Source organism: Cornus florida, unplaced genomic scaffold, assembly GCF_030987335.1.
Source record: "Cornus florida cultivar Cherokee Brave unplaced genomic scaffold, ASM3098733v1 CherokeeBrave_3.0.0_Hap2_Chr06, whole genome shotgun sequence".
Taxonomy (NCBI): domain Eukaryota; kingdom Viridiplantae; phylum Streptophyta; class Magnoliopsida; order Cornales; family Cornaceae; genus Cornus; species Cornus florida.
This window is the reverse complement of record NW_026775576.1, coordinates 17,234,729-17,262,556: the sequence shown is the minus strand read 5'-3', so window position 1 is coordinate 17,262,556 and position 27,828 is coordinate 17,234,729. Positions and strand designations below refer to the sequence as shown.

The 27,828-nt window shown below is 39.0% G+C and overlaps 1 protein-coding gene and 2 pseudogenes across 3 annotated transcripts in view; 2 read left to right on the top strand and 1 right to left on the bottom strand.

Annotated features, from left to right (window-relative positions):
* Nucleotides 1-24,848, bottom strand: part of LOC132311134 (dihydrolipoyllysine-residue succinyltransferase component of 2-oxoglutarate dehydrogenase complex 2, mitochondrial-like) — a 37,990-nt gene extending 13,142 nt beyond the window's left edge. The window contains exons 1-12 of one of the 3 annotated variants that reach the window (XM_059808874.1): nt 24,692-24,848; nt 24,390-24,461; nt 24,187-24,264; nt 9,858-9,918; nt 9,695-9,722; nt 8,962-9,032; nt 6,238-6,270; nt 5,855-5,929; nt 5,698-5,753; nt 5,554-5,598; nt 5,171-5,446; nt 4,940-5,034 (exon numbers count right to left, since the gene is read on the bottom strand). In XM_059808874.1, coding sequence (XP_059664857.1) covers nt 4,940-5,034; nt 5,171-5,446; nt 5,554-5,598; nt 5,698-5,753; nt 5,855-5,929; nt 6,238-6,270; nt 8,962-9,032; nt 9,695-9,722; nt 9,858-9,918; nt 24,187-24,264; nt 24,390-24,443 — 872 coding nt within the window. In that variant the 5' untranslated portion in view covers nt 24,444-24,461; nt 24,692-24,848. Of the gene's footprint in view, nt 1-4,939; nt 5,035-5,170; nt 5,447-5,553; nt 5,599-5,697; nt 5,754-5,854; nt 5,930-6,237; nt 6,271-8,961; nt 9,033-9,694; nt 9,723-9,857; nt 9,930-24,186; nt 24,265-24,389; nt 24,462-24,691 lie in introns of those variants that run through there. The other 2 variants (XM_059808875.1, XM_059808876.1) reach the window with 2 other exon arrangements.
* On the top strand, nt 23,374-23,483 carry LOC132315119 (U2 spliceosomal RNA; annotated as a pseudogene).
* LOC132315120 (U2 spliceosomal RNA) lies at nt 23,834-23,943 on the top strand (annotated as a pseudogene).
* Nucleotides 24,849-27,828: the final 2,980 nt, after the last annotated feature.

Below are 27,828 nucleotides of genomic sequence, written 5' to 3'. Positions count from 1 at the left end.
TTCATTTCTTCAAGCATAGCTTTCTTGCATGGAGTTTGACTGAGAGCATCTGAAACTCTAGAAGGAACGGATACAGAGGAGATACACGAAGTAAAAGCATGATATTAGAGATAAGGCATCATAGGATAAAAAATGAGATATGCGATACTTTGTACAACTACGAACACCCTTACTATAGGCAATAGGGACATCAAGATCAACAAGAATGCTATTGGGAAAAGAATCAGGAGTATCAATGTCAACTAAGGAATTACCTGGATCGAGGGAGACTTCTTGGTCCTGGGGTGAGTCCATAAATTGTTTTGCCCTCCTAATGTAGACAATTGGATGATTTCCCTACTGCAAATCATTAGTGTTAGAAGGGCTAGACATAGGCCCCTCAGTAAGAAGCTCCCCCTGAATGGGAACAGGCAAAGGAAGGGGGCATTCCCTTTGAATGGACAACGGATTCTCTACCTATACAATAGTCTCCCCTTGTAGAGAATCCCAAATAGTGGAAAAAAAGGAACAGACTCAAAGAATGTAACATCCATGGAGACAAAGCGATGACGAGTGGTAGGGTTATAACACCGATACCTTTTCTGAGTGGCGGAGTATCCAAGAAAGACACATCGGATTGCCTTAGGGTCCATTTTGTCCTTGCGATGATGAATGTGAACATATCAAACACAACCAAACACTTTCGGAGGGGCTGTAAACAAGGAAGTGTCATGGTGTAAGACAGAGAAGGGGGATTGATAGCCAAGAACCTTGTAAGGCATGCGATTGATAAGGTATGTAACTATTAAGGTTGCATCAACCTAATAACTTTTAGGCACTCCCATCCCAATTAGAAGAGAACGGGTCACCTCCGTAATATGACGGTGTTTTCTTTCAGCTACACCGTTCTATTGTGGTGGTGTATCAACACAAGAGGTTTGACGGACAATCCCGTTATCAACAAAAAGGAGGCAAGACCACCATACATAAACTCTCCTCCATTATCAGATTGAAGGATTTTGAGGGGACAACCAAACTGAGTACATACCATCCTATGAAAGGTTTTAAAAATGGAATGAACTTCATCTTTGGTTTTCATAAGATAAAGCCAAGTATATCGACTAAAGTCATCAACAAACACAACAAAGTAACGAAAACCAAGTAACGAAGTAGTAGATTCAGGACCCTACACATCAGAATGAACAAGTTGCAAAGGAGCAGTATTTTTATTAATACTAGTAGGATAAGAAACACGACATTATTTGGCAAGAATGCATGTTTCACAATTTAACTCAAAAGATTCAACAGAAGCAAACTGGGGAAGCATATGCTTCAAAACTGGAAGAGGTAAATGACCTAGTCTATTATGCCATCCCATTAATAGATCTTTATTGCCATTAGTATTCCTAACATTAGATTGATTTGGAACATAATATGAAGTTGGCCTCGCGTTCAGCAAATACAAGCCATTGTCCTCACGTCCACTTCCAATCGTCTTCCCCGTGTCCAAGTCTTGAAACACACGGTGAGATGGAAAAAAGGTTACACTACAATTCAAGCCTTTTGTAACAAGACTAACAGAAAGGAGGTTATTGGTAAACTTTGGGACATGAAGAACAGAGGATAAGGTAAGATTAGGAGAGGCAGAAACAGTGCCCTTCCCCGCAATGGAGGTGATGGTGCCATCAGCCACTCTAACCTCATCCTTACCAGAACATAAACTGTACGAAGAAAAATCAGATGCCATACCAGTCATGTGATCAGTGGCTCCTGAATCAATAATCTAGGGTGGCCCACCAGATAATGTGGAAACCTAATGTGTCGAATGAGAGGTACCTGTTTGAACGAAGTTAGAGGCGGAAACGGAAGAATGTTGTGCTAGTAGGTGTCGGAGAGCATCAAGTTCAGCCCCGGACAAAGAACTCGATGGCCCTTAGGAGGCATGACCAGTAGAAGCAGTCTCACGCTCTGCAGTATGTGCCGTAGAAAACCACATAAATGGACCAGGCCTTGGCCTAGCATTCGCATTAGCAGGAACTAGAGTAGGGCGACCGTGTAGATTCCAGCATGTTTCCCTAGTGTGGCGCGTACGCCCACAATGATCACACCTCAACTTGCTTTTGTCATCCTGTTTCCCTCCTTTTAGAGGATTAGGCTTGTTCCATTCTTGTGTGGCAAGAGCAGACCTCTCAAACAATGGTACTTTCGGCTCAGGCTTAGTGTATACAGGTGCAAACATAGCCTTCAGTCTACTCTCCTCAGCCTGAATATACGAAAACACATTTCTAACAGAAGTATGGGCTGGAGAACTGCCCAACACTTGTACCCTGGCATGCTCATATCTTAGATGCAGACCACCCAAGAACTCATAGATTCGATTCCTTTCTACCATAACATGAAATGTTTTAACATCAGTTGCACACACAGGTATGTAGTCTTAGTAGTGATCTAACTCTTCCCATTTACCACGTAGAGTGTGGTAGTATGTAGCAAGAGTTTGGTCTTCCTGCTTAAATCTTGAAATCTGTTGTTGGAGTTCATAAAGTTTTGCAAAATTACCAACCGAGGAATACGTCTCTTCCACAACCGTCCATAGCTCTTTAGCTGTTTTCACAAACAAAAACCCTTTGCTGCATTGACTGTAACAACCACTAATTTGCACTCCACTCTCTAAATTCAGGATCACTCTTGGAGGGATACGTGACAGTCCCTCCGATATGGTCGATCATCCTACGACCAGTGATATGCATACGAGCAGAATGAGCCCACTCCATATAGTTCGTCTCATCCAGCCTAACAGTCGTAATACAAAGACCTGGACGGTGATTACTACTACCTCCCAATACTGGAGTCAAACTAGGAGAAGACCCAGCTTCTTTTGAAGTCACCTCTGAGCCAGACATTTTATCAGACAGTTTCTGGGTATACAATCCTCAGAAACAAAAACAGCAACAAAATAAGTAGATAACCACCTCTCTAACACACAAAATTCAACTAAAAAGATTACCGTCTTCTGAGATGCATAAAAAAACGACCACACAGTCACCACACAAGCCCTATAAAGCAACAAAGTAGACCATACCAGAATCACGAACGACGAAGAAAAAGCCGCTTGCAGAACCCCGTGAACACAAAAAAACACCAATCGAGACTGCAATAGATAAAAACAAGTCCAAAAAAAAAAAATTGAGGCCTCACCCCAATCCCCGAGCAGGGGCACGCTGCCCCTGCGACCCCCAGCCAACTCTCTACAGTACGTGTGGATGTGATTAACACTACTTCCTTACAAACATATCTCATCTTGGAATCTCTTCAAAACCCTTCACATCCACTGGGGTTTACACAAACTTGCCCTAGGGTTTCAACTACAAACCTAGAGCTTTACAAACCATGCTCTGATACCATGTTGACTTTAAGATATAATCAAATCAAGAGTAAGTGATAAAGAAGAAAAAGAAAGTAGATGAGAGAAAAAGAGAGGGAGATGGGGAAAGAGAGAAAGAATGAAAGAATACTTTCATCCTTCCACCACATTCTATTTATAATAACAAGTTTAAAAAATTACACATAAGCCCCAACATTATATAAGTAATAACAAATAAACCCCCGACAACAGAATCCTCCGTTGGGCTGCTGAAATTTTCTATTATTAGTTCTCTTTTTAGTTGGGTGATGGGGAGAAATTGTACATCTTTAGATGAAATTGTGGATTTTTTGGGTTCTTTGGGTCCATAGTACTCTCTCTTTGGCTTCGCCCTTGTATAGCTCTCAGGATGCGTTCCCCTTTTGAACGCTTTCTAATACACTTTTACCTATCTTAAAAAATAAATAAATAAAATAAAATAAATAAAACTTGTGGTGCTTGATGCCAAAGTAATTAGCAAAAAGAAGCTTGAACCCATCATCAATATGTCACTGATTTACCGTGAACGATATGATTTTGCTAAAAAAGTTCCTCCCAACAAGACTCAAGCAAGCAAGAGTAGATAAGTTAACTCAAATCGAACAAAATATTTTCAAAATCTTCACAAGGTGGATCCCCTTTCTCTTCTTCATCGTTTTGGATCGAACAGATCCACTAAATGAGATGAAATTCAAGAGAAGGAATTAACAATAAGAGGTTTTAGATCTCCATTTTCTGGGGAAGGCAAACTACTATAGAGACCAAGGAGGAGAGTTTTTAGAGAGAGGGAGAGAGATAATAAGCCTTTCTTTTTTTTTTTCCCCCATTTATTGGATTTCTACCATAGAAATCTATGGTCAAATATTGTATATATATAAATAATCATTACATATATGTACACATACATTGGGCTTTAGAAATGGAGAAAAGAAGTGACGAAAAAGAAAAAGAGAATGACATGGACAATGGATCTGGTACAAATAAATGTATTTATTTATATTTTCATTTTCTTAAAAATGAGAATATTTAGGTGATTTTATGCGACTTAACAAGGATAGTAATGTCTTTGCATCCAATACAAGGGCAAAGTTGGTATTCTAAAATGTCATTTTGTCGATATCAAAAAAATCGTTATTCACTACCGTTGACCATTAATGGAGGGGAAAAAAAGCTACAAGAATATTTCTGACAATGAAGGTTATTGTTATTTCTAAAACAAGAGAAGAGGTACTAGTAATTTTGACAAACCGTAAGGGACTAATTAAAATTTTAGTCAGGTTGGCTAGGACCTCCAAAACCTAGAGCCAACCTAAATCAATTAGACCTCAACCAGGTCAGTAGACATATGGTTATAAACATGCTTTCGTTTGTGTTCTGAGTCATACACTAGAAAGCAAATATATTCCTGTCAACTCTAGGTCAAACAGCATCAATCCCAATCAATCTTAATTGAATTGAACCCCAAATATCAAAAACAAATTCCAAATAGGAGGAAATTCAGCATGGGCCACTGGTTGTAAATTACAAACGGATAAACAATGTGGACTTTAGACTTACATATCAACTTCATTGAACGTTGTCAACAGTGCAAATGTGTTTTGCGAATCTTTCAAACGCGTTGCAACTCGTTTTCTGAGCCTTGTCATAGGAACCTGCAGTCATGATTGTAAACATATTGAAGAAAGATGCTCAAGATTTTCATTTGAATATTCTACAAAAAGATAGAGTGACATTAATCATTTCTAAAGTAAAATATTTGGTATATGAATATGGAACTATGAGACTCACCCGTCTTTCCCTTTCTTTAGGGGGAAGCTGGGGTTCTGTAGCTGAGCGTTTAGGAGGTGGAGGAGAAGTTGTCTTAGGCTTCTGTATGGCAGGACTAGCTTCAACTTTAGGCTTTTGCATCTCCTCTTTTTTCTTTTCAGCAGGAGGAGATGGTTGAGAAGCAGCTTGGTCTGATGTCTTCTCAGAAGGAGCAACATGACCTATACCTTCACTAGACTTTGAAATGACAGCAATCTTAGTACCTGGTTCCACAGTATCCCCTTCCTTGGCTACAAACTACCAATGGTTCACAGATTCAGGATCTCATTGTTCAAAAGAAGGCAAAGAAAAAGTGAAACTTCTCTAAAGGTCATAGTAGTAATTCAAACTTGTGGATATTTTACCTTTTGGATTACACCAGCTTCAGGACTAGCAACATCAATAGTCACCTGATGAAAGATAAACAATCCAAGTATTAATAGTAATCAGTTCTACAGCCAAATTTAGAAGCTTGAATTAAAATATCTAAATGTTACTTTAGAAAGTACCTTATCCGTTTCAATTTGAGCAATTGGCTCATCAACTTCTACTCTGTCACCAGGATCTGCTCCCAAAATATCAGATGCAAACACAATTAAGCACTTAATTCACAACAAATGAATATATGAATAGAGGAAATTGCGCAAGAAATTTTGAGTAACATACTCTTCAAGAATTTCGCCAGAGTGCCATCACTTATAGATTCACCCATAAATGGGACAATAGCATCAATCAAATCACCTTCATTACATATTCAAAGTTTATTTCAAACAAGGAAAAAATTTGCAACCTTAAAGATAACGAAGAATTAAACATGAAGATGATGGTGCAAGTATAAACAAGTGCCACGTGTTTAAATTTTATATGCTACTTTAACCGCATGTTGCACATCTTTAGATTTCAAGCAGACAAGCACCATCTTCTAAAGCACTCTCAATAATCACCCCCACACTTACATTTAGCTGACCTGTCATACCATGAACATGTGCTCTTTGGTACACAAATACAATCTAAACAAACTTTAGTAAGCACTGTGGAAGGTAACGTACTTGTCACACTCCAAGGAGACAGCCAAACTGATGCTAGTCCAAGCGAACACACAATAAAAAAATATAAATAAATAAACTATGCCAAACAAAGTTCTTTTTACAACAAGTACAAACAAATAAGGAAAAAGAGAGAGCAAGAAGGACTTCAAATTATTTACCCAATAAAAAAAGGACATCAAATTTAAATCAAACAGGAGCATTGGAGACTCAAAAATGGAACAAATGAAAAACATATCCAACACCTAAATTTCGCCAGCATATAATCAGGTCATTTCAAAATTGACTAAACCCTAAAAATAAACCCAATTGATTGGAATCAGACTCACAAAGGAAACATTAATAAATAGTTACCACAACGTCAACAGCATAGTTGTTAAAGGCACGCATAGGCTCCAAAAAAATCCCCAGGCTCATCAAGACTCAGCTATAGCGCCTCAATCTAGTACATGCCAGACCCCTTCAGTCAGGCTCACATAAATCGCTCAGACTCACACCTTTTAGTAGGTTCCAGACTAAAAAAATAAAAGTACACCTTTTAATATTTACTGATCGATTCATATCATTTTGCTTTTTTATCAAATGACTACTAAATTAGAATGTTCTATATCATATCATGATCTAATGTAATGGATCATATTTTTTAACATTATGAAATATTTGACAAATCCATATTTTTATGGTTAACTACTTACATTCCTTGCATTTAGTGCTTGATTACAAATATTTACGATAATATATTAATATGTGTTTAAAATTTTGCAAAATTATCATTTTTAATTGTTTCCGATTTATAATCACATTTAATTTGGTTAATGCATATGAAATGATTTATGAACATTAATTTACCTAATCCTCTTAGTTTATATATCAAAAATCCCATTTTTTTTTTTTTTTTAAATTTGTGTAGTAAATCTTGAGTTGTTCTTATTGTATATTGATTTTATTGAATTCATAGGCAAATAGAAAATATATATATATGTTGATTTAGCTAATTTATTGACATGTGTTGCATAGTTTATCCACTGTCAGATTTTCGATTTTGGTTAATGGGTCTCCTACGCGATTCTTTGGTAGTTCTCGAGGTCTGAGGCAGGGGGACCCTCTTTCCCCATTTTTGTTTATTATTGTTATGGAGGCCCTTAGTAGGCTGATGAGAAGGGCTGTGGATTTGGGGTTTATTAGGGGTTTCAAGCTCGGCCCTGAATCGGTTCAGCAGATGGAGATTTCTCACCTTCTTTTTGCGGATGATACTATTGTTTTGTGTGAGGCAGAGGTGTCCCAGTTGCAGTATTTGAGATGTGTTTTGGTTTGTTTTCAGGCTGTCTCTGGTCTGAAAGTCAATGTGGGTAAAAGTGTGCTTGTCCCTGTGGGGGAGGTGCAGGATGTTGATTCTCTGGCTGCTGTTTTAGGTTGTGGGACGCGACGCTTCCCTATTTCTTATTTGGGTCTACCGCTGGGGGACTCGGCAAGGAGGGTGGGAAGTTGGGACCCGGTGATTGAGCCGGTCGAGAGAAGATTGGCTGGTTGGAAAAAGCAATATCTCTCCAAGGGTGGAATTGGATGGCACTGGTGTGGATTCCTTGTTTTGGGTGCCTTCTTCTAATGGGACGTTCCAGGTCCGGTCATTCTTTGTGCGCCTCTCTGGGTTTCACGGGTTGCCCTTCCCGTGGAAGACGGTGTGGCTCTTTAAGGCGCCCCTTAGGGTGGCCTTTTTTGTGAGGACTGCAGCTTGGAGTAAGATTCTGACTTTGAACAATTTACGGAAGAGAAGACATATCATTGTTAACCGGTGTTGTCTTTGCAAGTGTTTTGGGGAGTCCGTGGATCAACTTCTGTTGCATTGTCCTGTTGCTTATGAATGTTGGAGTCTTTTGCTTGGTTTGTTTGGCATCCATTGGGTCATGCCTCAGACTTCTCGAGGATTGCTAGATATCTGGAGGGGCCAATGGGTGGGGGCTCAGGCTAGAGACTTCTAGAGAGTGACCCCTCTTTGCGTTTGGTGGAGTCTTTGGAAAGAGCGGAACAGAAGATCTTTTGATGGGAAGGAGTCCTCTATTGGAGAGCTGAAATTTTCTATTATTTGTACCCTTTTTTGTTGGGGTTGGGGGAGGGATTATTCTTCTTTAGAGGACATTGTGGACTTTTTGGGTTCTTTGAGTTCATAGATTCTTTTCGTGTATATCTCAGGACGCGTTCCCCTTTTGAACGCTTTCTAATACATTTTACTTATCAAAAAAAAAAAAAAGTATTGCATAGTTTAATTATTCTCTATACACTTATAACTAATATGCATCTGATCACACGCGCCTTACTTCGATCAGGATCACACCTTATGTTGCGCCTTGCGCTTGGGCTCCAGAAGACCTTTGGTGCCTTACCACAACCTTTAACAACTATGTTTAACCGCGCGCGGGCCGCCGCGGGGGGGGGGGGGGGGGGGGGGCGAGGGGTGCGGAAGAGATTTCTTTGAAATAAGGCCTGGTTTGCAAGTATTAGTTTTCTTACATCGTTTTCTCCTTCTGACAGAGTTATTTAGATTTTGAATGCAAATTGATTAAATCTGGCCAAAACAAAGCCTATATCTTTCAACAATATCACAAATACACAATAAAAATTTACTGACATAAGTACATACATACATGCGTATATATGCAAAGCATGCGTACAGAGACATGCTTATCAATAACGGAAAAAATCACCACGAAAGGCATTTGATTATCACACCATTGTCTGAAGAAAACAGCCTGCTTTGTATGTGCACAGTAGCCCTCGACTGAAGACTGGCAATAGCTTCCCTGCACACAGGAAATTTATATGAACAAATATGAAGAAGCAGAAGACCAAGAAACAAGAACAGATCCATTTTTGGAGGACTTCTTCAGTATTTCCTTCTCTTTCTATTTCCTATTTGAATAGCCCGATATGGACTTTGAAATCAGCAATAAGGTTTCTCAACCCCAACTCCAGACAACTACAGACACCATATAACTTATTTGGTATAGTTATGTGTTTGATAATTCTTATCCCAACCAGATAGGGGAAAGCCTTGGTTTCAAAGAACTTCCGTTAGTTTGATACAACGCAAATTTGGTTAAATTTCATGGTTTAATGTCATGTTTTTTTCCGCATCATATATTACAAACTAATCACTTATAAATTTAATGGTTTAATGTCACGTTTTTTTGGGCATCATATATTACAAACTAAATTGGGAAATGCCTGGGATGAGTGATTTACTAGAAACCAAGTTGGGTACAGGTCAAGTCAGTGTAGGATTAATTACAATGACAAACAAGTTAAGGTTTTTGCCAACACATCCTCTTGGGGGGGGGGGGGGGGGGGGGGGGGGGGGGCCGCTTGCATCCCTAGATTTTTTTTTTAAATAAAATATATATATATATATCACTATGAACTTCATCTAATTGATAAAATAAAATGGTAAGCACGTATCACCAACCTTATTGGCCTTGAATTCAATGGGTGGCCTATCACCAAAAGAAAAAGAGGAACAAATGAATTAATTAGTTGCAAAGATAAAGGAGAAAATCACATGCATCAGCTTCTGCCATGAGGGTACAGTAATAAAGCTGGCCCTGGCCAAAAAAATATTAAAAAATTACCTGGTGAAATGAGGTGACAGAAGTTTCGAGCATGACCTAAACCTCTTGGATGACATGATATCTGTTCACATGCTTGAAAAACAAAAAGTATAAACATTTTTTATACAAACAACTGGAAGGATCACCTTCCAGAAAAAGGGAAAAAAAAAATGGAAAGATCCCTCAATCTTGAAATAGCTACTTTCACATTCAAGTAGTAATGAAAAAGAAGTCTAACAACATTGAAATATATCATAACTCAATACAACAAAAGTATTACTGTATTAGTAATAGTATTTAATAACAATGAATAAAATAACAATAAGAATCATTGAAGAAATGATTCTTGTGTCACAATTTGAAAAGCTTCCCCAATATCTTTCTAGAAATTACCATTTGTCAAGGCTAATTTGCTGATCGAATGTGGAAAAACATCCACACTGTGGTTTCATGAGAGAAACATCAAATATTAAAGAATAGTTGAAGAATAATTTGACTTTGGTTCCACAATTATTGTTTCAAAATCTCCTGCTAGTTGTTCCCAACTTCACATTTCCAAATCACGGTTTTCTGATTATGGTGTCCAAGTCCTTCCTTGAGATCACAAGGCTTCCTCGTCTGAATCAGGGAGGTTTTGTCAAGCCAGCAAGACCTTTTAAAGGACCCTCAATTTATTAGGATGAAGCTTCAATTGGAAGACGTAGGGAGGCTCTCGGGGCATGTTTGGTTGGCAAATTTGACAAGGAAGTTGGAAATCAAGAGCAGATTGCTGAATGGGCTGGCTGGCAGAGCCAGGAAAATCTCATGTGGGGTAGGAGTTTCGCCATTGCCAGACTCTCTTCTTCCCTTTCGCCTCCCTTCACAGTCAGAGGCTAGGCAAGTGCTCAGGGAAGGGCGTCGGAACTGGGGTAATGCAACATTGCTGGTGGATGTTTGTCTCATTTCAATGCAGTGCCTAAGGGTGATAAGCCCAGCTTGGCTACGCCTCATTCAAACGGGCCAGCACACTCTCGAACCATGAACAGAAATAAATTAAAAGACATGCTTCTCGATTGGGCCAGGTGAGAGTTGGGCCAAGGCAACGCGATGGGTTCACTCGCGTAGGCCCAAGGAGAATTCCAAAGTTCAGTCTCATTTTTTTGGGCCGCGATCTGGGGCTTTGGGATGTCAGTCTGATGGACCTATTTTGCATAATTCTTTTGGGCCTCTTCAAGATGGTCTTGACCTTAATGTTGTGGAAGGCCATGCGGAGGAATTTCTTTTGGGCTTAATCAGTATGGGAGTAACTTTGATTTTGCTAAGCTTATTTGTGGGGATCCTATAAGGAGCTCCAACTCTTCTGTTCTCCGAGAAGAGATTCAACCGAGACAAGACAAAGAAGGCAAACAGGGAGATTCTTCAGCTATTTTTCCCATTTTTCAATCTCATAGAATGAATCAATCCATGGGTGGAATCTAGTAGTACGTCCCAATTTCCAGGTATGTGCTCTGGCCCAAACCACATGCTCGCTTCTCCCTCTTTTCCTTCTTCTACTCCTTCTTGTGGGGTGTTGAGGAGTGTTGATGGGGTGGAGGATGGTGGTCTGTTGCTGGATTTTCAGAAACTCATCCTGGTGGAGGAAGGGGATTTTGAAGGCAGTATTGAGGAGGTCAGAGGGGAGCTGTCCGACGACTCTGAATTTTCAGGGGCTATTTCTTGTTACAAATCCAGTTTTGATGCGGACAATTGTGGGTCATTGAAGCTCCTGCCATGTGGAAAGGAAGATGGAAGTGTTACTCTGTGTGTGGGACGTGAAATCCAGCTGCTGATTATTGGGGAGACTGCTGATGTCTTGCGATCTGATTTGAGAATTCATTGTGCTGGGGGCGCCTGAGGCTAAGGCAGGTGCTGCAGTGCCAAGTGCGGGGCTTGATGGTGATAAAAGGGGAGGACAGAGAATTTTGTTCGCCTGATGTTAGGGAGTATGATGAAGAATCTGTGCCTTCGAGAAATGATTCCTGGGCCGTTGCTGATTGCTGATCTATTCTGGATCTTCCACCTCCTGTTTGGGAGAACTGCGATGCTGGTAGAGTTGGTACTATCAGAATTGATACTCCCTTGGCAGTCATCAGGGAGGTTCAAAGGGCCTCTAATTTGGAATGTTCAAATGAAGAGTGGTTTATGGACAGTATTGAGGGGGCCAGTAAGCTTTTGGGGTTGTCATGTGATGGGGAGGATTAGCAAGTTGAGGGTATGTTTCAAGCAGTGTAGGTGCTGGTGAAACAAAAAAAAAAGTCAGTGCTGGAAGGGGGGGGGGGAGCTGAAAAATCTCATTTCCTATGTGAACTATGAAGGGAGGAGTGGAGGAGGGAGTGAGAAGAGAAATGGGGGAAGGAAGGAGGGTGGCAGAGATTTTGTGTGCTCATGAAGTTCAAATTAGTATCATGGGATGTTCGGGGCCTTAATGACCCGAACAAAAGGAAGGTGGTGAAGGCCCTGATTTGCAAATGGGGGATGCATGTGGTGTGTTTGCAGGAATCTAAGCTGGATAACTCAACAGATAGGGTTATGAAATGTTTGTGGGGAGGTAGATTTGTGGATTGGGAGGTGATTAATGCGGAGGGGACTGTAGGGGGCATGTTCTCTGGGATAAGAGGTGGGTCTCGAATGTAGATTTGTGGAAAGGGAGATACTCTTTATTTTTGTTTGCTTTGGAGGAAGATGGTTCGCAGTGGGTATTTTCTGGAGTGTATGGTCCAGGAGCGGATGTGGAGAGAAGAGGGTTGTGGGAGGAGCTGGGAACAGTTAGAAGAAGATGGTCTGTTTCGTGGTGTGTTGGGGGGATTTTAATGCTATTCGGAAACCTAGTAAGAGATCGTCAAGGGGTGGTTGGTCTGATGCTATGACGGAGTTTTTGGACTTCATTGAGTCTCATCTCTTGCTTGATCTCCCAAATGGAGGGAAGCCTGTTCACATGGTCCAGTGGGCGGCAATTCCCCACTCTCGCGTCTGGACAAATTCTTAATTTCTGGAGATTTGGAAGAAAAGTTTCCAGATGTGTCCCAGGTGGCCTTAGCGCGTGCAGTTTCTGATCATATTCCTATCCTTCTTGACTGTGGAGGGGTGAGAAGAGGAAGAACCCCATTTAGATTTGAAAACATGTGGCTTCGAGTTGTGGACTTCAAAGAAAGCGTTAGGGCCTGGTGGACTGGTTATGAGGGTAGGGGCAGCCCAAGTTTCCAACTTGCAACCAAAATTAGGCATATGAAGGGTGATATCAAGGTTTGGAATAAGAAAGTGTTTGGCAACCTTGAATGGTGCAAGAACAGAATTCTCGCTGAAATTTCAGATCTGGATAAGAAAGAGGGAGTGGAGGAACTCAGTGAGATGGAGGTGAAGAGGAGGGAGGAGTGTAAGGCTGATTGTGGTGAAATTGTGGTAGTGAAGGAAATATTGTGGAGGCAAAAGTCTAGAGCTCTGTGGCTTAAAGATGGTGACCGGAATACGAAATTTTTTAATCGCCTTGCTAATGCTCGTAGAAGGAAATATCACATGGGGTAGAATCCAATTTGATGAGGTTATGGCAACCAGAGAGGATGACAACTGGAATGGGTTCGTGTCTTACTATGATCAGTTGTTTACGGAGACAGCTGATTGGAGAGCTATGCTTGATGGTCTTGAGTTTACAATTATCTCAGGTGGGGATAAAGATTAAAGATTGGCTTGAGAGACCGTTCGAGGAGGCGGAGGTTCTGGAAGCTTTGAGGAATTGTGATGGGGACAAACCTCCGGGTCCGGATGGTTTTACTCTTGCTTTCTTCCAACAGAATTGGGAGGTGGTGAAGACACAGGTGTTGGGAAATATTGGTGCCTTATTTTTTTGTGGATGGTTATTTTGAGAGGAGCTTGAACACATCCTTCATTACCCTTATTCCTAAAAAGGGTTGAGCGATAGAGGCCAAGGACTTAAGGCCCATCAGTTTAGTTGGGGCAGTGTACAAGATTATCGTGAAAGTCTTGGCCATTCGTTTGAGGAGAGTTTTGGATGGAGTGGTCTCGGAATCACAAAATGCGGTCGTTGGCGGGCGCAAGATTCTGGACTCGGTTTTAATCGTCAGCGAATGCATTGAGGCTAGGACTAGAAGTGGTGAACCAGGGATTGTTTGCAAGTTGGATATTGAAAAAACTTATGACAACGTTTGCTGGAATTTTTTTGTTGTATTTGATGCAGAGGATGGGGTTCGGGCACAAATCGAGGAAATGGATTCATCATGGCATTTCGACAGCGCGCTCTTCTATCTTAGTGAATGGTTCACCAGCTGGATTCTTTGCTAGCTCTAGAGGGTTACGCCAAGGGGACCCTCTCTCCCCTTTTTTATTCATCGTTGTTATGGAGGCCTTTAATAGACTAATGAGGTGGGCAGAACAACTAGGCTTCATACAAGGCTTTTCGATAGGACGTAACTGATATACTACATGTGAACAGTGCGTGAACAGTGTTTTCTAGTACCATCCGGTGTACGAGACTTTTTACAGGCTGGCAAGGACATTTGGACCAGCAAAATGCAAGGTATAGAGTTAGAAAAACGCGAGCCCCACGTGCATGATAGCAATGGCGCTAGCCACAGGTAACAACGGTTTGACTATTGAAAATACGTCGCATTTCCATTTTCCCTCCTTCTCTCTTTTCTTGCTCTCTCTCTCTCTCTCTTCTAAAGTAGTGGGTCCTTTAAATATGTTGCCAAAACTTCTATCACTATATCATGCAAATGCCATAACTAAATATTACAGCTAGTCACGTCAACAATGGCTATAACCAACCAGTATAGCAATGGCTATACCGGATGCCCTAATAGTTTAGTGTCTGTTTTAGGAAAGTTTTCATTGTTTTAATTTCCTAACGGCCCGTTTGGCATGCGTTTTGTTTTAGGCTAAAATAGTAATAGTGTTTTTGCTGTAGGAGTGTTTTGGAAAAAAATCAGAAGCACGTTTGGGAACGATGTTTTAGGCGTTTTGTTTTTTGCCCGTGTTACGCTGCTGTTATGGTTTTGGGCCATGAATAGGTGTAACTTTCTGGTATTTTGGTTTTGGGCCACTATTCACGAAGTGTTTTAACACTGTGTAAAATAAAACAAGGCTGCACCAAACATGTTTTTGTTACCAAAATTGACACTGTAGCAGCCCAAAAACAAAAACAGCAAAAACAAACACATGCCAAATGGGGCCTAAATGGTTTTGTATTTGTTTTAGGAACGTCTCCACTAATTTAATTTCCCATATAGTTTAGGATTTGCTTAGGCCTATAAATACATGCTATTGTAATAGTTTAGGGTCACTTATTACTTTTATCAATGTCACTTTCCTAAAATAGACACTAAACTATTAGGGCATCCGATATAGCAATGGTTATACCGGATGGCTATGCACAATTTTTTCCCAGCCACGCCAGCCTAATTGCTAACGTGGCTAGCAGCAATATTTAGCTTTGGCATTTGCACAGTATAGTGATAGAAGTTTTGGCAATCTATTTATAGGACCCACCACTTTAGAAGAGATAGAAATGAAGAAAAGATAGAGAAGGAAGAGAGAGGAGAGAAAATGGAAGTGGGACCCATTTTCAATAGCAAAACCGCTGCTACCTGTGGCTAGCGCCATTGCTAGCATACATGTGGGGCCCACATTTTCCTAACTTCATACCATGCATTCTACTGGTCCAAATGCCCTTACCAGCTAGTAAAAAGCCTCCTACACCAAATGGCCTGAGGAAATTAAAACAATGAAAACTTTCCTAAATAGAAACTAGAAAACACTGTTCACACCACTGTTTATGCACTGTTCACATGTACTACATCATGCTCCCCTTCTTTACAAGAACTCGCCCTCGAGTTCAACAGTGGCCGTCCTTGTATTTCACTAATGGTTCATCATATATAAGTATGAACAAAATTTTGTACCACTGACGACTTGACCTTCGTACTTCATAAACTTGCTTCTAAGTTGCCCAATCCCAAAAGAACACCAAGTGTGACAAATTAATTTTCCTTAGCAACTCAAAAGTAAGGAAATTGTTTTGATTATAGGTGCAAAAATTCGACCGGAGCATTACAGGAACCTTCTCATTGAAGACTTCCGTAAAGTTTTGCGCTTCAACGACTATAAAGTTCTCCTTTTCTCCACCTTTAGGTGGACAAGCAAACCATTTTGTCCATGAGGGACATCTTAGTATAATTTCGCAGGGAACATGCATATTAGAACAACAATCAACTATGTCTTTATAAATGACATCACCCTCATTTCGAGCGCATACCATGGCAGCACCCCTAGTCTTTGTTATCATGTTCTCAACTTCTTCAATCTCATTAGTACCATTGCTCTCCAAATATGGGTCTATGTAGCAATAAGTGTCCCCACATCCCATGCCAACATCATCTTCTTTGTACTGCTCTACACCTAATTCTTTCAAACTATCCCTTTTGTCCAAGGACTCCATCTTTGAAGCTTTATTATTCGAAGTCCGTTGAGATGCATCTATTGTGACTAAAGTAAGGACAATTTCATCATCCTCAACTACAAGAGGTGGAGCAACACAATTTTGCTTTTGATTAATCTCAATAATATCACTTGTTGCTTTAACAAAATTATTTTGACCTTCCTTGATGTCACAATCCTTATTGTAAAATTTCTCCATACACTCTTTTGACAGAAGGATTCTCTTTCCGAAAATTCTGATATTTTTTGTACAACATCTGCTCATAATTTGGTGGTAAGAAATTAGCCATCAATAGTTGTTTCATCTTGTACCACGACCACACAGGTTGTTTTCGTTGCCTCCTCCGATTAATTTATGTTTGTTTCCACCAAGCTAAAGCCCATCTTTTAAATTTAAAGGTTATAAGCGGAACTTGCTTGTTCTCGGGTATCTAAAAAACTCGAAAAAGTCTTCAATTTCTTCAAGCGAGTCCAAGACATCTTCAATATCAAGTTAACCACAGAAGGTCAATTTTCATCTAAAAATCTCGATGATTTGCTTCAACCCCGTGATCTCCATTTGTTAGAACAATACCTTCAATATGATCATCACTCGAATTAGACCAAACGTCCTGTTGAAACTGGCGCTAATTATTAGCACGCTAAAGATGACCACGTTGATTTCCAACCCTTTGTCGTGGCTGATTCACACCATCAGGTGTTGGGATTATATGCCCTACAAGCCAATTATTTATTCGATATTTTATTAATAAATGTGATATTCATGCATTAGGCTTTACATATATTTGTATGAGATACATTATTGTCCTCAAGTTGCATTATAGGTGACTTAAGTGTGTAAATGAGATTTACACACAGAAGATTTGGGCTCACCGGTTTCTTGCACCTTGGCATTGTTCACAGACAGTGATAAAAGTTGGGCACTTTTATCTGTAAGACTGTAACACGCTTGACCTCTATAAGATATGATGGTTTGTCTCGACCATTGGGGTAGTTGACTCTAAGGCAATATGTTAGTGTGCTTGGAGTACACTGAACTGGATCACTGTAAGATCACACCATACAAATTACTATTATTATTTTAGTGTGATTCTTATCTACTAGATACATTAAGCTCTAAATCCTGAGAGGTTTAGTGGACTCAAGTTTCAATATTGGTCACTTTGACTTACCAACATGTGAGATCTTTTAAGGTTAATACCATGGTATCTTGGGTGGCTAATGTTGGAGCTCTAGGAACACAAATGCTCAACATGGAATCCACACTCTTTATAAGAGTTAGAATATCCCCTTGATGCAATTTAATAAGTTTGATCATTGGAACCTGACCAGGGCATTTTAGTAAAATGTTTACTAAATTATTTTTCTATTATTTATTTAGAAAAATATTTATTTTGAAAAATCCTTTCTAAAAGAATTTAATTCAGTGATCATAAAGATTAAGTTGGTTACTCAAGGAATATAAAATATAAGTAAGCCTTAGGTGGGACAGTATATATTTTTCTGGGGCTACTTATAGATATTCGGTAGTGGAGGGGCTTATACGTAATTATTTAGTACACAAGGCCTTGTCGTAATTTCTAAATCCTAGAGTGCAATTACAATACTATTTGTGGTGCTTATTGTAATTATTTGTGATAACTCTATCTCTATCCAATTAGAGCTAGGATAAAGAAGCCCTCTTGGATCCTTATCTCTAGACCCAGACTTTTTAACCGATTTTCTCAGATCATATATTCCGTGAGATAGCGATACAAAATATTGTATCATACACTATCCAGAATACAGAGAGTGAGAGAGAAGGTTAGGTTCCACAAAACCTTCATTGGGGTCATAGAGGTGAAGACTCATTGGTATTCAAGGCCAAAGGAGAAAGTGTTCAATAACGCTGTGATACAAAAATAGTGTTATTGTATTAGACGATTATTCAATCGTCCAAGGTATGAGATCCCTTTACAGTATTTATTGATTTGATGAAAAATCACGTGGTTACGCTCCTGAAATTTATTAAATGCTTCCGTTGTGCCTTCATCAGGTTAGTCCTAATCATGCATATTACGAACTTGCACACAATTCGTGGCTTCAATTAGACATTCAACTGCCGTCTGAATCTCTTGTTTTAGTTCCTGATGCAATTGTTGACATTCTCCCACAGTCACCGCACGTTCTCCTTGATCACCGTCCATGGAGAATGGCTCTGAAACCAACTTGTCCAAATGCTTCATACCATGCATTTTACTGGTCGAAATGCCCTTGCCTGGTAAAAAGCCTCCTACACCAGATGACCTTAGGAAATTAAAACAATGAAAACTTTCCTAAAATAGAAAACACTGTTCACACCACTATTCACATGTACAACATCAGTAACCCCAATCAATTGGCCCCCTCTCACTTGCTTTTTGTGGATGATACTATTGTCTTTTGCAATACCATTTGAGGTGCGTTTTGGCTTGCTTTCAAGTTGTTTCCGGGTTGAAGATCAATATTCAGAAAAGTGAGATGGTGCAAGTTGGGGAGGTTGAGAATATCCATGAGTTAGCAGGGATTATAAGGTGTGGTGTTGGGTCCTTTCCGATTTCCCATTTGGGGCTTCCCTTGGGAACTTCGACGAGGAGGGTTTCTGTTTGGGATCCAGTTGTCGAGCAATTTCAGAGGAGGCTTTCAGGTTAAAAGAAACAATACTTGTTAGAAAGGGGAAGGCGTACCCTCGTGAGAACACTCTTTCGAATCTTCCAACCAACTTTATGTCCCTTTTCCCGATGCCTATGACGCTAGTTCGTCGTCTTGATCAAATTGAGCGAAATTTTTTTGTGGGAAGGCAAGAGAGAATAGTTCAAGTACCATTTGGTTAATTGGGAGAAAGTATGCACCCCCATCAAGAAGGGAGGTTTGGCAGTCTGAAAGTTGGAATTGTTTAACAAAACGTTGTTGGGAAAATGGCCATGGAGATTTGGGGGTGAGAGGACTATTCTTTGGAGGCGTGTTATTGATTGCCCAGTGTTGTTAAAGGCGCGCCTAGGCGTACGCCTAGGCTCGAGACACAGGTCTAACGCCTGTTGTCATACCAAGCTCACTGATGTTTACTAGGTGCGCGCCTCGGTTGCGCCTCGTTCTATTGGTCAAGGCACGTGCGCGCCTCGGTTGCGCCTCGTCCTATTTGTCGAGGCATGCCTAGGCGCGCCTTGCTATTTTCTGTTTTTTTTTTAATGATTGTTCTATCTTTTAAGCCAAAAAGGGTACTTTTGGCAACTTCATAAACAAATAAGAAAGCCTAAGCATATCAGAGAAGGATCTTTTGTTCGAAAGAATAAAAAAATAATAAAGTCCAAGACCGAACATAGAAAGAGTAAGACTATGAGAACAACGATGAAGCCCTAGTGGCAGAGACAAATGACGAAGCTATGTCAGTTCTTTCTTTTTCTTCTCTCTCCTCCTCTACGTCTCTCTCCTCTCTTCTCCTTTACTCCCCTCTTCTCATCTTTGTTTACCTCTTTCTCTCCGTCTAGTTCTCTTCTATTTGTCTTTTTTTTTTTTTTTTGGCTCTATTTTTTTTTTATTTTCTTGTCATCAATTTTTTTTAATAGATTTATTTCTTTTTGTACTCTGTTTTGCCTTTCAAGAAAAAAAATTGTGTTGTGTCTTACGGTTCTTAAATGTTTATATAGTTGATGGATTTATTTTTTTATATTTGATATTAATTTTTAGAATATTGATCTGACTTGTGAGATATGAATGCTATTATGGTAGTTTAAATTTCAACTGTGAGCCTCACTTCACTGAGGCGCACGCCATGCACTTCGTGCCTAGGCTCCAAAGGACCTCTAACGCCTTGGTGCGCCTTGAGCCTTTAATAACACTATGCATGCCAATATGGAGAACATTATGAAGGGTGGTCTTCTAGGGAGTTGAGGTCGCCAGTGGGTGTGGGTTCATGGAAATTTATCCGGAAAGGATGGGATGAGTTCTCCAAACGGATCCAGTTCAGAGTTCGAAGTGGGAGAAATGTTAGCTTTTGATTGGTGCGGGACTTTGCTTTGGCTCGTAGGTTTCCTTGCCTTTTCAAGATCTCTATGAATAAGCATGTTGCAGTTGCTGAGCATTATCAGCTTGATAATGGGAGGGTGGCCTGGGATTTGCAGTTTCGTAGAGATTTTAATGATTGGGAGCTTTTGGAGGTCTCAGATTTCCTAAGTTTGATCTATAGGCAGGTGGTGGAGGGAGTGGGTATGGACATTATGGTGTGGAAGGGAATCCCGAGAGGCGTGTTTGAGGTTAGGTTGTTTTACCAAAGCCTCATGCAGTCTTCAAGCCCCACCTTCCCTTGGAAAGCTATTTGGAAGACTAAAGGCCCATTGAAGATGGCTTTCTTCACTTGGGCCGTTGCCCTTGGAAGCATTCTCACTCTCGATAACCTCAGAAGGAGACGTCAAATCGTGTTGAATAGATGTTTCATGTGTAAGAAGTCGGGAGAATCTATGAATCATCTTTTGTTGCACTGCCCCGTGGTAAGGGATGCTTGGTCTATGTTCTTCATTTTTTGTGTGGATTGGGTTGTTCCAGAGTCCACGGTGGATATGTTTGAGGCTTAGAAAGGGTGTGCAGTGGAGAACCAAGTCAGAGACACTTGGTGGTTCACTCCCCTTTCTTTATGGTGGAAGGAATAGGAAATCCTTTGAGAGCGACACTCCTTCTCTCCTAGGGAACTCACTAAGTCACTGTGTCTTCCGCGCCAACCATTCTGGTCCCCTTCTCTCAAATTCAATATACCTTGGATACCAGGGATCATTTACTTCTGACATATCCATTTGCAAAGGGTATATGGAAGTGGTTTCTGGACGTGTTGGGGTGGACTGATTCTCCACTAGATGATGATATTCAGTTTTGGGATTGGTTTACTTGGTGTAAGCAGAACCCTCACAATTCAAGGCTGTAGCAACATTTTTGTGGCTACTTTGTGGGGTATATGGCAAGAAAGGAACCGTGGAACCGGAACCGGAACCATGAGAACCGAAAACCGAATTTCCGGTTCTCACGGTTCCGGTTCCGGTTCCTAAAATAAGGAACCGTTGAGACCGGTTCCAGTTCTGGTCTCACGGTTTGGTTCCGAAACCGAACCGAACCGATATATATATATATATATAATTATACTTGTGGGCTACTAGTACTGGGTTGTGGGCCGTGCTGTGGAGTGTGGGCTGTGCCGTTGTAAGATCTGCTCAAATAATCAATTGTTTTTTCAGATTTCAGATTATTAATTATTCAATTGATTCAATTTATCAGATATTGGATAAAATATTAAAAATTAAAATCACAAATTTTGTCTATCAAAACTCAAAACTCAAAACCTAAACCTAAGTTTACCTAACATCTCAAACTCACTCCGCGGCTCCGCCTCCCCTCCTCTCCTCTCCTCTCAGCCCTCTCACTATCTCAAGTCTCATCTAATCAACTCACTAGTCTCTACTCTCTATCTTCTCAGAACTCAGAAGTCTCTATCTTCTCAGATCACACTCGCGACTCTCGCGGCGCCAACTCGCCTCTGAGTCAGTGATTCGTGGATTCGGTCGGATCGGTCTCTGTCTTCTCAGATTTGACAAATCTTCGGCTTCCGATCTCAATTTGGTAGGTATTTCAGATCTGACAGATTTTCTTTATATTTCTTGATCATCCATAACAACGTTGTTTTATTAACCTTTTCCTTTCAATCTTAAGTTGTTTTGTTCCATAATAATTTATTTTTATTTGTTAATTTAATTAATCACATCTTCTTTGGTTATATATAACTCCATGAATGCATATATTGTTTTCTTTACTTATTTTTTCTTTTCTTTTTGGGTAAATAATTTTCTTTAGTTTCTTGTTTATATATAGATATATGTAATTATTTTAAAAGGTTGACAAAGGTGGGGAAGATGCTTTCTGTGTGAGCAGCTACAATGGAGGAGTCATTGCTGTTGCTGATGATGCTGTTGCATAATGGACTATTAGAATTTCATATCAACTATTAGTGAATGATGTTGGATTGTTGAATGTTGATTCAGTTTTTTTAACTTTTTTGCAATTCTAATGGAGTAACGTTTTTCGATTCGGTTCCAGTTCGGTTCCACTGTCCACGATTCCGATTCCGGTTCCATTTTTTAGGAACCATTGAGACCGGTTCTGGTTTCGGTTTCGATTCTAGCACGATCCGTACCGAACCGAACCGTGTACACCCCTACAAAATACAGCTTTCTGATTTACCTTTGTAATATCCTCCTGCTTTCCATTGTGTGTATTGGAAATGGGCATTCTCTTCGTTTGCTTATTTCTTTTCTTTTTGACTGAGGGTATGCCCTCTATGCGCCTATAATTCCTTTTTCTTTTCTGTTTATACAACACCAATTATGGAAAAATAAATAAATAAATAAAATAAAATCAATATACCTTGTATTCTCTCTTTTTTTGGGTCAATGGGCAAAATTGTATATTTTTTGATATTCTTTTGGATTTTGTAGATAGCTTGAAATTGTAGTGTCGCCTTGGGCGCCTTATGTTCTTTGGGAGTGCTCCCCTTTTGAGCGCATTTAATGAATTTTACTTATAAAAAAATAAAATAAAATAATAATAATAATAATAATAATAATAGAATAATTGGACTCTGCAAGTGATAATAACCAATTAGAAGTTACCACTTACCATAGCGGCATAGCATATGTCTATGATTGGTAAAGAACTTTTTTCCAATAAGGATGGTACAAAAATTCAGAACTATAAACTAAAATTACGGATTACTAAAACTGACTTTGCGAAGGCATAGATTCGAAATATATATACAATAATTCCTTGATTGCTTGGCAATAAGAGGTTGGAAATGACAACAAACTGCAATATTTGGTCTTAAATTTTTCATTATCCCGGACCAAATAAAATAACCACCTCTGTTCAGCATTCCATAATATAACCATTTGGTTGGTCCAAACACTTATTTATTTGTTGGAAACAAACATAGCAGAAAGCATATGACTTAAAATTTCATTTACAATTTTATTCCTCAGTTTTTCTCAGCAATTAAACATGAAAAAGTAAAAAGATATCTTTCTCTGCCTTTTGGCTAAGATTAAGTGTAATATCTCTTCTTATCAGTTTAATAAACCCGAAAAACTGAAGAGATCAAAGCATATAACTAGATGCCCAACTTTACCAATAAGGATGGTACAAAAATTCAGAACTATAAACTAAAATTACGGATTACTAAAACTGACTTTGCGAAGGCATAGATTCGAAATATATATACAATAATTCCTTGATTGCTTGGCAATAAGAGGTTGGAAATGACAACAAACTGCAATATTTGGTCTTAAATTTTTCATTATCCCGGACCAAATAAAATAACCACCTCTGTTCAGCATTCCATAATATAACCATTTGGTTGGTCCAAACACTTATTTATTTGTTGGAAACAAACATAGCAGAAAGCATATGACTTAAAATTTCATTTACAATTTTATTCCTCAGTTTTTCTCAGCAATTAAACATGAAAAAGTAAAAAGATATCTTTCTCTGCCTTTTGGCTAAGATTAAGTGTAATATCTCTTCTTATCAGTTTAATAAACCCGAAAAACTGAAGAGATCAAAGCATATAACTAGATGCCCAACTTTACCAACCCAAATTTCTTCTTTTTGTAGTTATTGAATAGTAGTTTATTATAATCATAAACTCATTCAAACGTCAACTGAATATAAATCAGATTCAAATTTTGCTACCGAACTTTCAATTCTAGATGATTACTTTGAGATAAGTGGATTAGTGTAATGTTTCAGCATCTCACTCATTCACATTATTACAACGCTCTCCATCATATTCTCCCAAGAAACAAAAGCAACAAACTAAATCAATCTGTACCTCTTCTACTGCATTTGAGCAAACTCTAGGCGTAGACACTACAGGCTGCCGAATGGTATGAAATGACTGCCCTAAAACCTGGGAAAAAGCACAAAATTCTTCTTCAATATAATATAATTGGGTCATCAAAGACCACCCTTTAAATTAATGTGTACATATTTATACATAAAAACACGTAACGACAAATAAATTAGGGTTTCTACCGAAGAAGAAAAGCCTCCACAAGCGACTCTTCGCCTTATAATGCCCAACATCATCGGGTCAGTCTCTTAAGGCTGTTTTCAAGATTAAAAGAAACAAAATATCAAAATTAACAAATCACCCCTGAACAATATTACAATAATTAAGTAGCACAAACAATGTTACAAAAAAACAAGCATCCATACATGTGTGTATATAGAGAGAGAAAATAAGAAATAGAGATCAAAATGAAAGCATAGAAGGCTGGACATTGAAATAGATCTAAAATAATGAACAAGGAACAAATTGGATTCAGAGGTTTGACCTGATTCTCCAAATGCAATTAGGTATTGTTTGAAGTCTTCCAAACACTGTGCGAGAGAGAAGGTACGAAGATGTTCTCTGCAGCTCTCTTTATTCGACTTTGCTTGCACCTACAGTGATTCAAACGAGCTCAAGAGCACGTCTTCCTTTGGAGATTTTTCTAGGGTATTGAGCGCTCACATTCAAACTGTCGTCCGAGTCTTTTTTTTTTTTTTTTTTTTTTTTAAGGGTCGATAATAATGCCATGTTTGGTGTGAGTGAATGGAATCAAATAAAATAAGAATGGAATGTTTTTGTTTCCATTCTTTAGTTTAGTAACTAATTTTAAAATTGGGATGATGATTCCTGCCTATTATCCGAGAATGGTGATTCCCACTAATTCATTCCACTAATGTTGTGTTTTGTGTGCAGGAATTGAATGAATTGCAAGTGGGAATGGAATGGAATAGTCATTCTCATTCGCATTCTACTGTTTGGTTGTAAATATGAAATGTGTATGAATACAATGATAATAACCATTTTAGTGTCTAGTTTGACCAATTTTAAATTTAAAATGAAATAAATTTCAAACTGAGTTCTCCAAAATATCGCGATTAGTAAAACATAAATTAAGTCAACAAAATGACATCCTTTTATAATTTTTAAAAAATTAGAAAATGTGGTAGTGGCGGTGGTGGAGGTGGAAAGTGGTAGTGGTGGAGGTGGTGGTGTTGGAAGGCGGCGGTGGCAATGGTGGAAGGTGGCGATGGCAATGATGGAAAGCGGCAGTAGTGGAAGGTGGTGGTAAGAGTGTTGGTGGAAGGAGATAATGGTGTAGGTGGCAGTGGAAGGAGATAATGGTGTAGGTGGCGGTGGTCATGGGTGGTGGAAGTCAATGGAAGTGACAATGGTGGTAGTGGAAAGCAATGGAGGTGGCGGTGGTGGAAGACGGTAGCAGTGGTGGTGGAAAGCGTTAGGATGGTGGTGGTGGAAGGCGGTGGTAGCGATGGTGGTAGAAGGTGGTGGAAGGCAATAACGGTAGTGGAAGGTGGTGGTGAAAGGTGGTGACGGAAGGCAGTGGTGATGAAAGGCAGCGGCAGGGGGTGGTGGTGGTGTAAGACAGTGGCAGCAATTGTGGTGAAAGGCGGTGGCGGCGGAAAGCGGCGGTTGTTATGATACCCCCGAATTTCCACGTGTAGGTTGGCCAGGCCCACACCCGAAAACACGGGAATATCAAAACAATTTAGTATTTAAATGAACACATAATACAGGAAGAATAAATCGTTAAACGAAATTCTATTAATAAAATAAAACCTCCTTGACAAAAATAAATTTCATAAATTTAAAATTTTAAAATACAACTCGAGAATCCTATAAGTCAAGGACCCCTAAGCCATAAATTACTAATCCACCAGTTTATACATAATATCTAACAATAAAAAAAAAAAAAAAAAAACAATACTACTTAAAAGTAAACAAGACGAGTAGATGAATGACAGTCTCCCAGCTGCGGATCCTCAACCTCGAGACTGGAACTTCTAATAACCTGAAAAATAAATCGTGGGTTAGACTCATGAGCAAGTTCCCTCTACCAAGTCTCTGAAAACCAATAAATAAAACATCTCTAACCAAAATCATCCTAATTAAAGTTTTAACCTTTAATATAAGATGGTACATATATATTATATATATAAATATATAAAGAATATGTTCATTAATATATTTCTTGAAATCCAAGACCATAAACAATGATAAGACTACCTCCATATTTAAACTGACCATCAAATACATTTCACTTTTAAGAGAAAACTCCTTTAAACCTAAATTCCATATTTAAATAGTTATTTAACCATTTAAATAATAAATAATAATTCAAGAAACATTTTCCTTCAATCCAAATCCCAATATCCACCAATGTATGATCTTATTTATAAATATCACCTAACAAAGATTTATATTTTGGCAACTCATCCATGCCTTCACTAATATTATTTTATCAATACCATAAAGTAATATATTATCCATTAAACATTAGTTTATTATAATATAAGATTATTTATCACCTCTAACTTATAAACACAATATCCATAGATGTATATTTAATCATCTAACTTACCTAGCAATTTATTTATAATTTGGCAAATCATCCATGCCTCCACAAATATTTATTTATGTTTTGGCAAATCAACCATGCCTCTAGAAGTATGTTTATTTATACGATAGCAACTCAACCATGCATCTATAAGTAATACATTTATACTTTAGTGTGATACCCCTCGATTCTAGAGCCACGGGTGATCAAGTCCGAGCACAGATCCGAGGGATATCAGACAATTAATATATAAACAAGCAAGAATAAAACTGAATTAATAATAAAATAATGATACGCTGAAAAGAATTCTAATTGCAAAACCTCCAAAATAAAAGTTTTAATATAAATAAACTTTCCAATCCGTATAACTCGGGAATCCATCTAGTGGACCCCTAATATTTCCAACTGGTAAAACATTTACAAAATTAAAATCCAAAACCAAAATAAGAAAGAAAATCCTATGTAATCGGAAGAGTGAGTGACTGTATCTGCATCACCATGATCAAACCCTAAGCCTGGTACTCACGAACACCTGAAAAAAAAAGGTGGGTCAGGCCCACATGCAAGTTCCATCCTACTACAATCCGTACATAAACCCGATACGCAGATACATCCTAGATAGCTCGGCAATATCTACAATAGTCCATAGATATATATATACACACTATAGGATGCTCACTAGCCTATAACATAGTTCAGCCTGGGTAGAAGGTGACATATAAAACACGCTTTTTAGCGGCCAAGTACCTAGACCCACCAGGGAACATTAGCTATATCTAGCTACTCAACCTTTGCAATATACGCACCCTAACCGTGATCAGGAGACTCAAGCTCGTATCACAGTACCATAAATATATATATAAATTCCTTCCTAATGCCGAAAGATAAAACAAGCATCCATTATGTCGTTCAACTGTTTTAGTTGACAGGACATGTATCCATGTAGGAGTTAACTATTTTAGTTAATCCATTCCGTATGTAAGAAGGGGTAGGACTTAGCTCTTTGATCTAATCCATCCCTGATATGTCACCGTCCCATACCGGTACATATAATGCAAATGATCCAT